The sequence below is a fragment of the Elephantulus edwardii genome, unplaced genomic scaffold, assembly GCF_000299155.1.
Source record: "Elephantulus edwardii isolate Elephantulus edwardi_28Jun2011 unplaced genomic scaffold, EleEdw1.0 scaffold00088, whole genome shotgun sequence".
In the NCBI taxonomy this organism is placed as follows: domain Eukaryota; kingdom Metazoa; phylum Chordata; class Mammalia; order Macroscelidea; family Macroscelididae; genus Elephantulus; species Elephantulus edwardii.
The window spans coordinates 2,157,611-2,170,032 of record NW_006399838.1 but is presented as its reverse complement, the minus strand read 5'-3'; the positions used below and the strand labels follow the sequence as shown (position 1 = coordinate 2,170,032).

The 12,422-nt window shown below is 38.1% G+C and overlaps 1 protein-coding gene across 1 annotated transcript in view; it reads left to right on the top strand.

Moving 5' to 3' along the window:
* The first annotated feature begins 1,871 nt into the window (after positions 1–1,871).
* Positions 1,872–12,422, top strand: part of NAALADL2 (N-acetylated alpha-linked acidic dipeptidase-like 2) — a 1,157,216-nt gene continuing 1,146,665 nt past the window's right edge. Inside the window, exon 1 of the mRNA XM_006890336.1 lies at positions 1,872–2,042. Within this exon, the coding sequence (XP_006890398.1) occupies positions 2,000–2,042 (43 nt within the window). The 5' untranslated portion in view covers positions 1,872–1,999. The remainder of the gene's footprint in view (positions 2,043–12,422) is intronic.

The window sequence follows — 12,422 nt, the reverse complement described above, 5'->3', positions numbered from 1 at the left end:
TCTCTCCTTACAACATGTCCAAAGTATGTCAGACGAAGCCCCAGAATCCTTGCCTCCAAGGAGCAGCCTGGTTTAATCCTCTCTACGATGAATCTGTTTGTTTTCTTGGCAGTCCACGGTACATTCAATACTCTTCTCCAGCACCACAGCTCAAAGGCGTCAATTCTCCTTCTGATATTGTTGTTGTTGATTGCCATCAAGTAGAGACTCACTAATAGTGTCGCACTCATTGTGACACTATGAACAAAGGACCTGAAGCCTTTCTGTAACTGTTGTTGTTTCTCAAAGTTCATAGTTTCCAGAGGCATGTTGTTTAGGAAATGGATGGTGCTGTAGGTAAAGATAAATTATTTGTAGAGATAAATCAATTTGCAGCTTATTTTTGATGAAAAATTCTTTTTTATTTGATATACAAAATCTGTCTAAGTTAAAAAGATTCAATGCATTCGTATGAAAAAGATAGTGGAAATAGTATTCTTTCTGCACAAATGATGACCTTGAGACACTCCAAGATTGAATAAGTTCTGAAAGATTTCACAGGTTACTTTGTACACTTGTCAGGATAAAGCCAGGTTAGTCAATTCTCTAAGTTTGGCACTGTTCACGCTCTATCAGAATGAAAGACGGAAGATGATAGAGGAGGAAAAGGGAGAGGAGGCAGAGAGGAAGAAGGAAAGATTTAAAAAGCAGGTCATTTACTGCAGGAACCTTGATAGCCCATTCGGAACGGAACTGTACTGCCAACCCCAAGACAGGTAGTTTGAGTTCTTCGTCTTCTCTCTGAGAGCAGGAGGGTTAATCGCTTCCTGTGCAGTTTCCAGGTTCTGAAAACCTGCTGGAGTGTCAGGCTATGAGCTGGTTCTGACTATTGCAATGAGTTGAGTTGATCATTTATTGTATTTTCATGTTGTGCAAGGGAGAATTTGAACACAGTCACTCATGATACCTAAATCTTCATAACAATCTTAGGAGATAGTTGTTGTCGTGCTATAGTTGTTACTGTTATGTGCTGTCCAGTCAGCACAGATTCGTAGCTGAACCGCCAGTGCGTTTTCAGAGGCTGTAAATCACGCAGAAGATCGCCCGTATCTCTCCAGGAGCAGCTGGTCGAATCAGACAGTTTGTGTTTGGGTTGGCAGTGCAGTTCCTTACTTGCTAGGCCACCAGAAGTCCCTGGAAAATAGAAAATATTCCCGTTTAAAAACTGAAGGAAGGCGAGCTCTGGTGGCCTAGTGGCAAGAAGCTGCAACTGCAATCTCAGAGATGCATGGTTCGAATCCACCAGATGCTCTGCTGGAGAAGGAAGAACAATCTCCTCCTGTACCAGTCAGATCTGATTTGACGGTACACACAAAAAATGATGAAATAAAATAAATTTACAAAAAACTGAAGGATTTGAATATCAGAAAAGTGGCATTCTTGGCTGACAGTCACACAGCTAGTAAACAGTAGGTATTCCAAAATCTTTCAACCTTGGCCGTAATTGGAATTCGAGAGTATTCCCTTTCTCCCTGTTGGTGTGTTTTTCACATAGTTATTGAAAACTTCATTTTATATTTCATCTCATTCTTTAAGTGAAGCATATAAGAGACACTAAAAACGGAACGCAAGAACAAGCCAATATAAACCCCAAACAGAAACCTAACTCAGTGCTTTGGAGTGTTGACAGCACTAACCCATTTCAGAGAGATTTCAAGTATTTTTTGGCGTTAAAGTGAAAATAAGGAATTAAAAATTAACGTTGAAATTGCAACAAAGACCTGTGTTGTGAAGCACAGGTTAATAGCAGTCCATTGGATCAAAGGATGTGATCTCACTTCAGAGTAAAACAGGTCCTGCAAGCCCAGGTAACTCAGGAAGCAGAATGGTAATTATTCACAGAAGAAAGCAGGCCGTATACAGTTTCACTACTACAGTGGAAAGTCAGAAGGTCACAAAGCTTGCAGGCTAGCTGACACAACTTGAAACTGCTTGGCCCCCTTTAAAAAGAAATAATAAAATGGGAGAGAATGAAGCAAGTTTATCTAACACGACTTTGCAAGGTAAGTGCCAACCACCACCTCCGGAAACAGTTGCAAGCAGAAATTGCAGCAGTGTCTGTGGGTCACGACGTGGGTGTGTGCGTGTGTGTGCGCACCTCTCCCTGCCAACCCGCCCCGTTAAAGGTGGTCAGAGGTGTCTTGAGGGGTGAGGAGAGGTGGGGAAACGTGTTGGTTCAGAAGCAGCAGGCTGCCTCCACTGTGATTAATATATTGGCTAATGCAGAAAATGGATTTGATGGGAAATGGGGAAAGTCTTAGCAGCCCTCCCCTCCCCGGGGAAAGCTGGACGAAACTGCCAATACGTTTCATGTTGGGCCTTTCCTAATACTGGGTGCATATTCATTTTTGTCTCTCCCTCCAGTATTTTAATTTGCAGTCATTTCTTTTACCATCTCTGGAAGTCATCAGCTCAATGTCCTTTTGTAATTTCAGTTTTAAAGGTGAAAAGTGGGCTCAGGGGAGAAGCTCTGAGTGTGGGAGAGAGGTTTGCTTTACAGTTCTTGCTTAATCAAATACCTTTGTCCTTTAAAGGGCTTGGTTTTTGTTGACACTGTCTTGGCTGGGCTTCTCTGGTTAGACTTGTTGATAGAAACAGAAGGCAGCTCACACGTTTCACTTTTCCCCACTAAGAAAGAACATTCTTTAAACCCAGGAGCACCGGTTGCTGGTGTCTACTCCCATTAATTAGTTACTACTTTTGCAAATGATATTTTTGATCGAGGCATTGTTTTAAAGGTCTACTTAATAATAATATTTGTGTTTGTGGAAATCAGCCAATTACTTTCCCATCAGCAGCTATCGTTAAACGTATAATTGTGGACAACATCACATAGGAAACTGACTAGGTGCTTATAGACTTGCCAGATCTTAGCAAGTAAATAACTCATTTTATAATTAAATTATGTTTCAGAATGCTTCCATTTCTTCTTGTTCTTTTTTTAAAAAAAATGTTTATTTTACCTGGTGAAGAATCCCTTTATCTTATTTTTGCTGCCGATGTTTCTTTCCGAAAAACCTTTTGGAAATACTGTGCAAAATCCAGTTATATTTCATTTGTAAGATTGTAAAAAATATTCAATGTAAGTATTTAAAGAAACCCAAGAGGATAAAAGTTTTATTTAGCACCATCAGTGGGTGTAATTTATCTATATGTGGTTTATGTGCAAATGGTACTCTGTGTTAATTATAGCACATGCCCTGTCACACTACTTCTTGGGAGCATGGAGACCGTTACTGTGGATGCTATCATAATGGTTTTGTATCGAATAATGTGTAACTTCTCAGCAACCACTGACTGGAGCAGACTATCACTGTCTACATGGATGCCATAAATGTCTGTGTTCTTAAGTTGAAGTAAAGTGAGAACTAAGCAGGCGTCCAGCTAACATCTCTCTTTTTTTAAAAGGACCGTGGATAAATGATATTTAATTCTTATTTCCGAATTCTTGAATATGTATGGCTACAAATTTCCTCCATTGTGTTTGTGTATGTTGTTTTTCTGTTGATCTGTTCTCTTGTACAAGACAGCATCATCTTCCTATCCAGATATATTTATGATTTATTGATGGAAAGCAGTCATTTCAGAATTGATTTAAGAATTAATAATCATTGTGCATCAGGAAACCATATACATAATTGAAAACAGAAGCTATAAGAAATTCAAATTTTTCTAATATTGTGGTTGTAATTAAAGAAAAGATGGGCCTGGATCTATAATTCAACAATGAATGGGGACCGATTATGAAATCTGTTCTCCTCCAGAGTATTGGTTTGGTGTGCTTTATGAATAACTTCGCAGTGAGGATTACCTTGTTCTCTATATTATTTAAGCTGAATTGTATGCTTGGTGGTTGTTGTTACTGTTGATTGCTGTCAAGTCGAGCACGATTCATAGTGACCCCATGAACGAAAAGCCTGAAGCGTTTCTATAACTGAATGCTTATCAAAGTTCATTGAGTTTTTGGAGGCAGGTTGTTTGGGAAGTGGGTGCCACTCCTGCTTCCAATGTAGACTTGATAGTATTTAAAATATTTCTGATCTATTTTCTTAGACTACTGAATTGCTTCCTCTCTATGTTTACATTAATAGTTGAACCTATTAATCAGTTCAGAGTTAATGAGAAATGAAGATACTTTTGTTGTTGATTCTAAATTATGTTTGCATTTGTGTTTTTAAAAAAATTTACTTATCAAGAGACGAGCTACCGGGATAATTTGCAATTTTATTTCTTTTTTAAAATTTTTTAAAATTATTTTGTGTGTGTATACTGTCAAATGATCGGATCTGACTGGATAGGAGGATGTTGTCTCTCCTTCTCCAGCAGAGCGTCTGGCAATTTTATTTCTGTGGGTGAAGAAAGGAGATAAGTTTGTTTGACATCTTATAAAGTGAATATATCATGGAGTTATGAAAGAAATGTTCTCAGGTCTTTCTTTCTTTTTTTTTTTTTTTGTGGAGTGCTTTGTCCTGTATCAGATATTTCATTTCAAAATAATCTAAGAAAATAAAAAAGCATTTAAGAATATTGTGTAATTTTTCTTGTGACTCCCAGTGTTTATTAAATGTCTCTGAAAGTCAATGAAATACTCTAATTACTATCAGCTCTTTTTTTTGTGGATGTTCTCTTAATAGAATATACTCAAATCCTGTGTTTTGTACTTGAAGTATAGGAATACCTTTCATGTTTTGGTTATGAAAATTAAAGATAGATTATCCTTAGGACTTCTTCAGGTGCTTTTAAGATTTTTTTTTTAATGCTATTAGTCAAGATTGTGTAAATTCGGTAGACTGTAGGTATAGCGTAGAGGCTAGCCGGAAGTATCTTTTAAGTACTTTTTTGGTTTGAGTTTCTTGTACTTTTTTTTTTAGATTAATGTTTATAGCAAGGGAGATGACAGAGTTTGCCCAAGATAGTGAACATCTTACCTTTTCAACATTCAATATTTTCAACTGTCCTATAGTTAACACTGCATAATGGCACCGAGGGTACAGACTCGCTGAGGGCGGCCAAGATCACTCACTGCTGATGTGCATTTGTGTGTTGGTTAACAGTCACACTCCCTGCTACATCCTTTGTTGATTTCTTCTTCCCTTCCCTGTTTTGGTGAGACCTGTGCTGACTGATCACATACCAATCTCTCTCCATCCCGTTGCTGGGTCAGGAGATATCATCTTGAAGGTCAGGAATCCACATGACTCCTTTCATCTTAGATCAATTGACCCCAAACCTGATGTTTTCATTCTTTTTTTTCAAACACCTTCAGGGTACTACTTGTAAGCCTGGAGCGCACATGACTTCTTCCTAATCAGAATGGTGGGCTTATCCTTTGAGTCTGAAAATTTTCAGAAAAACTTTGAGAGCTCACAGGAAGGAAGCATCATAGCTATTAACAACAGCTTTAATATCACAAAAAAGGATTTGAGTAAAGAGGCACAATGTGTGCATTCCGGGAGAAGTTTCCAGGGTGAAGTTTCCGAAAGAAAACATAGTGCCTTCCCACTTGTGGAGACCAAGCTGGAAGCAGCATGAGACCCTCAGAGTTCAGAGTTTGACTGTCTTCCTAACACGACCATGATTTTTCCTGGCTTCATGAGACTTGGTCATTGCAGGTCCCCATATAACACATTGCCTTTGGGGCTCTCAGGAGCCCCAAGATCCAAATGCTAAATTGCCTTTTGCAAGGTGATTCCAGTACTTGTCACAATAGTACTGAGAACACATCTTCCTGTATCAAAGGATGATGATCTTCCAAGGTTTTCTCCAGTTTAATGTGAACATGGCTCAATTATTATGTACTCATGCAAAAAGCACATCTCTCCAGTTGTGTCCCAATGACAAAATGGGCACAAGAATAACTCTTTAGTTACAATGTATAAAGATTTAAAACATTCCCAGAATGGGGGGGCGGGGGGGAAGAAATTATCTAGTGTGATAGAATACTATTTCCCCTAGTTCTTAAACTGGAAAGAAATGCTATAAATAGCATGGCCTTAGGGAAGGGAGTGAGTGTTTCTGAGTGCATCACTTGTTCTAACACCCTAAGTCCTTCCTTACTTACCATCTGCAGTTGCCCTCCTGAGTACGGAAGGGGAGAGAGGAGAGGAGGCTTGTCAGGGTGGCGTGAGAGCGCAGCTCCTTTCCTGGCAGCCAGCTACCTGGAACATGCCTCAGGCCGACATTTCTTCAGAGTCCCCTTTAAACACCCCTTCCTTTACTTTGCTAGGAAAGATAAGGATTTCCCATTTCTCTTGGGATTCTTATTAACAGGCTGGGCAAGCCCACGTCAGAATTGTGAAACAGGGAAAGAATCTCTTTCAGTCTGACCACCTGTCACTCCTCTTCCTCAGGTGAGTGGACCTCATCAACTTGCCCCCCTCTCCCATTTTCGTCTTTCTGTTTCTTAGTCAAAACCTGTCCAGGACACCTGCCTCTTTGTAAAGGATGTGACAAGCTCATTTACCTTTGGGGTTATTGAAATAAAAATTATCTGTGAGTTCCATGCCAGAACAACCTTGTTTCCCTTGGGCTGCTCAACACACCCGGGTCTTTCAGGCTGCAGGGAACAGCTGGTTCGGTGTTTGGACAGCCTCCAAGCACAGGCCTGGGCCTCCTCCCAGCTCTTAGTTCTCTAGATCTAGGAAAATCCTACTGTAAAGGATGGAAAAGCTTAGAGCTCGGGGGTGGGGAAAACACCCCAAAACACACATAAAAACCCAACGATTAAGCAGTTCTCCTAAGAGCACAAGAATTTGCTGATTCCAGTGGAATACAGGGCCAGCTCTAGACGGCAGCCCATGGGAGGGGGGGAAGGATGCTTGAGCGACAATACATTCTGAAGGAGAACTGGGTTTTCAGAGCAAAGGGTAGAAATCATCTCTAGAGTCTTAGTTTTTGAAAATTAAAAGGGAGCATAAAGAAAGGGTCTGAAGTTCAATGTTACCTTTATAAAATAGTTAGAGAAACATGTCCTGGTTACTATAAAGTAAGAAACCTGAGCGAGTTACTACAAGCCACATTTCCTTGCTAAGAGTGTGTATCATGTGCTGGCATAATAAACAAACCAACCGGCCCAAACACTTATCACTGTCTGATTCCAACTGGTGGCAACCCCATCTATGGCACGGGAGAGCTGTGCTCTAGAGGGATTGCAGTGGCTTCTATTTTGGAAGTGGCTTGTCAGGCACGTCTGCAAGGGCTTCTTGGTAGATTCATGTTTCCGTCACTTAGGTTAGCAGCACAGGGCAGTGACCATATGCACCACCCAGATATCCTACTTCTATATCCTATGCTTTTGTAGAGGAATTCTGCAGGGTTTTTGTGAAGACATGTATTCCCATTTAAAAAAACAGACTATCTTGCAAATAGTTTCTGTTTGGATATTACTTTCCTTACTTAAGATACTGAAAGCAGAATGATAAGAATTTCAGTACTCAATCACAATCTTATAGATCAGGTCCACCAAAATCTGGGTTTTTCAGTGACCACATTAAAGTTATCTTAACTCTTAAGACATTTACTTAAACATCATAATCACCAGTAGATTTCAGCATACCTATCCATAGGCAAATGCTTTGGATATTTCTCAAGATAGAATCATCACTTTTAGAAATTGCGCTTATTCCATTTTACTAGTGAAGAGAGAAAAGAAAAAAGTGTGAGTGAGAAGGTGCCTCAACGTCTGGGTCTCTAAGATGCAGCCCCAGGGCAGTAATGCTCTGCACTCCAACATGTCATACTGGTTCAGTGTGTGTGTTTTTTCTTTCTGTGGTGGGAAAACTATCTCTGCATTCATCATCATAAACCATGCCTGTGAGTGCCTTGAAATCACTCTAAAACCCTAAAGAAGAAGAACCAGTTTGTGACTCTTCCTTTCCAGCCTAGAGAACTTTAACAGCACTTTCAGTTAAGGAAAAGCAAAGAGCCCTTGTTGAATCTGCCTGTGAGACCTGAGTCATTTTGGAGTGGAAGTGTAGGCATCGAGCTTACAGGACATTTTGGAGTTGAACTTATTACTGGAGAGGTGTCATAGCTCAAGAATAAGTTGAAGCACATTTGGAGCAAGGGAGATTGCAGACTATCAAGGCGGGACGTCTCAGGTGAGTCTGACCTCAATGGGCTCAATTTAGATGTCTGTGAAGATGACTTGGTGACATTTCCCAGATCAATGGCAGAGATTCCCTTAGAGATGGAATGTAAAATTAGAAGATGAATCTCAAATAAAACAGAAGCAGTAGGTGGGGAAATCATCTTAATTGAGGTGGAATTATTTTTTCTTGTCTTTCTAAATGAGAGATCTTATTTAACCAGAATAAAAAAAGAACAAGGAATGCTTTTTAATGGAACATGCAATAAAAGTGGTTAGAATATGATACTTAGTTAAAAGCTATTCTTGGGGAAAAGTCTAATTTGAAACACTTTGAAACTTAATGTTCCAGATTTTTTTAAAAATAATCTAAAAGGCATGGTTTCATTCTCTTTCATTTAAATGCTATTTTATAGCATTGAAATTGTTTTCGAGTGAAACATTTTAAGTTTCAATAAAAGTCACTATAAAATCTTCTTAAAGAAAAGGTGATAAATACCTACAAGATGACTTGGTTGTTTAAACATTATTATTAATGATGCAATTAATTTTCCTCTCTATTTAAAAGGTTGGATCCGTCTTTGAACATGCTTCCTTTTTTTCTTAAAGGAATGAAACAAAGAGTACAGTAATAATCTGATAATTATATGTGCAGTGACACCATGTAATTATTACATTGCATGCCTATCCTCCGGATTTTGGAAAGAGTTTAAACACATTTAGCTACCTGAGTAGAATAGTAAGCCAACTTTCTTTGTATCGTCGTGTTTTGTTTTATCTTGGGGTATTATTTTGGGGGGAGGGGGAGGGGGAAAGGGAGATTACTAAAGTAGAATTTACTTGACTTACTGGAAAAGTATTCTACTTGATACATGGGTGAAGATAAAAGGGATGACTGACACAAATGCAAAGAAAATAATATTAGGGTGAAAACCTAGAAAAGGACATTGAGCCTAGTTGATCCTCTGAGCACCTAATCTCTCTTCAGGAGAAGCATGTGTAAACAGATTTATTTGACAGGCCTATTTTGTTGCTCTGTTGAGAGATAAGTATAACCATCTCCAGATGTGAACACTTTGGAAGTCACGTTCATAAATATCTTCTGTAATTTGTATTGAAGAGCAAGCAGTCCATCTGTCTTCTTTAGACCTTGAGCCATCCAACACAGGTTATGAATTGTGTACCAAGAGAATTGAGTGTGTCTTAAAGAATAGATATAAATACTATCTGCTAAGAAAAGAAAATCACCTGATGGAAACATTTTGGTAAGTCAAATACCAAATTTAATGCAGTGCATATCAGCTCGCGAGTGATGTGCAGGCTGTTGCTATTGCTAAGTGCTGTTGAGTTGGCTTCTGCCTTTAGAAAGACCTCAGGTGAAAAAGGACAAAGCCTGGCTTGATCCTTTGCAGCCTTAAATCTCTGTTGTGACTAAACACATTGGTCCAGTCGCTGGGTCAATCTATTTCACTGAAGGTCTTTTCTGCTGACCTTTCGCTTGTCCAAGGATGTTGTCCTTCTCCAGAGACTACCCTCTACAGAGGACATCTCTGACGTATTTGAGACAGTGTCAACATCTTTGCTTCCAAGGAATACACTGGCTGTGTGCTTCCTTCCAATCAGATTTGTTTCTTCCTTTGACTGCCCGTGATATTCAGTATTCTTTGCCCATGCCTCAATTCAAAGGCACCAATTCTTCCCAGGACTTTGTTAGTCATTGTTCAACCTCCACGTGCATGTAAAACAATTGAAAAACACCAAGACTTAAGTTGTACTTTAGCCTTTAAAGTGACACACTCTTTAGCACTTGAAAGAAGTCCTTGGCAGAAGATTTGTGCTTTCATTCTACCGTGCAGTATGGTTTTCATTGCATTTTCTTTCAAATTGCCTTTCATTTCTTGGCTGCTGCCTCCCTGGGTTGTAGATCCCAGTAAAATGAAATCTTTGACAACTTTAATCTTTTCCCGACTTTTCGTGATCTTACCTATTAAATCAGTTGTGAAGATTTTTGTTTTCTTGCTGTTAAAATGTAATCCATACCAAAGGCTATAGTCTTTGATCTTTTTCAGTAACTACTTCAAATCATCTTGACTTTTAGCAATTTTTTTATCATGTGTATAATGCAGGCTTTTATGTATCTTCCTCCTGCCCTGGCGACATATTCTTCCTCATACAGTCCAACCTCTTGGATCATTTGCTCATCATACAGATTTAATGGCTATGATAAAAAGGTACAGGCCTGATACACAGTTTCCCACATTTTAGACCGTATAATACATCTTTTTCTATCTTAATGTTTGCTTCCTGGTTCATGTGTAAGTTCCACATAAGCACAATTAAGTGTTCTGAGATTCTTATTCTTCTCAGTGCTATCCATAATTCATTATGATACTCAGTTCAATGTCTTTATGCAGCCAATAAGACACAAGTAAATATTTTTCTAGTATTTGCTTTCAGCCACGCCTCATGAGATATTAGCGACGATATCTTGTGAATACCCTGTAGATAGCCATGGAACAAAGCTATGCATGCTTACCTGTGAAATCACACAGTCACCTTTGCAGTATGACTTCAGACCTGGTGAATGATTCATTTTGAGAGGTGATAAAATTCTTGAAATTAGTTCTGTCTCTGTGATTCTTTTGTTTTCTAAAAATAAAAGTGAGCTTTTTGAGAACAGTGCATGAGACTGAGATATGATTAAAGGGTTACCGCTTTCTTCTTTCTTTATAAACCTCCAATTACAGGAAAGTTTAAATTCCTTAAGTTATTCATACCTTTAAAAATTTGTCATCACCCCGCATTTCCTGGTGGTACCTTTAAGAGTTGGAGAAATACACTTTCCCACAAAAACATATGTTGTTTCCAGTTTAGCCAACTTTTGATATACTTTTTATTTAATATTTTTTTATTTTTTTTATATTCTTATAACAATGGATACCTAAGCATTTGTAAATGGAATCTGGACATTTATAGACAGCTTTATAGAAAAAATATACTTGAAAGTGACCCAGCCGTCATGGCTAAATAGGAGTATGTGAACACAAAGAACAACATGTTTCCTGGTTGAGGAATAGTTGAGAGTCACAAAAATCCCATCCATTCATGTGTTTTCTTACTCGGTTTTCTTATTTTACAATAACAAGCATTTTCTATCATTTTCTGTTTTTCAATAGCTTTCAGATACATAAACAAGAGATTAAATAAGTATAGAGTATTAGGTTGTTTCCATAATTTACCCAGGTAGGTCACCAGAGCCCCCTTAACCTTTGTATACAACTACCAAATGCGTCACAGAGTTGAGGCCAGTGTTTTAGCAGTCAGAAGAAAGTAGGAAATTGGCTTTAAGATTCATGATCCTCAAATGATGATGATATTCTGAGATAAGTAAGTTCTTGGTAGCAATTATGATAGAAATAAGAATAACTTCTGTGGGTGACAATAGACAAGAGCCAGGTAGAAGAGAGGGTTTTATCTGGCAATAGTAAGAAATGAATTCAAAATCATAGTGGAAAGATAGATAGTATTATTTAACTCAAAGTAAATCATGTTCTCCCATCTAGGAATCTTGTCAAAGATGATTTATTTTGAGCTCCTCAAGCTGTTGAACCATCCCACCAGATATTTCTTAGGAAACAATTACCCAGAAAATATTTGAAACAATAAATCTGAAACAGAAAGTAGTCTACTTATTAAGGAATAAACAATTTATAAGATAAAGTCACATAATTTTTGTACTCTCGCTATCAAAATGCTAGAATCTAAAATAATGTAATGTTGAAAATTCGGTGGCTATTTATATTTCATAATTAGTGTTACTCCAATGTTCCAGAGTTCTCAGTGGGCTTTATAGAGGGTGATGTATTCACTGTTAGTAAATGAATGGTCCAGTGCATTCACTGTAGCAGATTAACAGGCATGGAGAGAGACAGAAGGAAGAACACATTGGCACAAATTAGAATCATACTGGATAAAAACCTTACATTAAAGAGTTGAATTCATAACCTTTAGATACAATGATGGGATGATGTTCCTCTAATTTTATATTTTCAATTCATGTAAATAAGAATTTGAGAGGTTAACAAAAAAAAGAACATTTTAAAGAAAGTATTATTTTTATACTTGAGCCTAATTTCTTATTTATTTTAGGATCAAATTCCTTCTGTTATGGTATATTTGGACTTCTATATTTGGAAGTGTTTGAACATTATTTTTTCCTAGATTGCTTGGTGTAGAGTTAGTGAATAGGAAATTATATTTATCAATATGTTGTTGTTGTTGTTATGTGCCGTCGAGT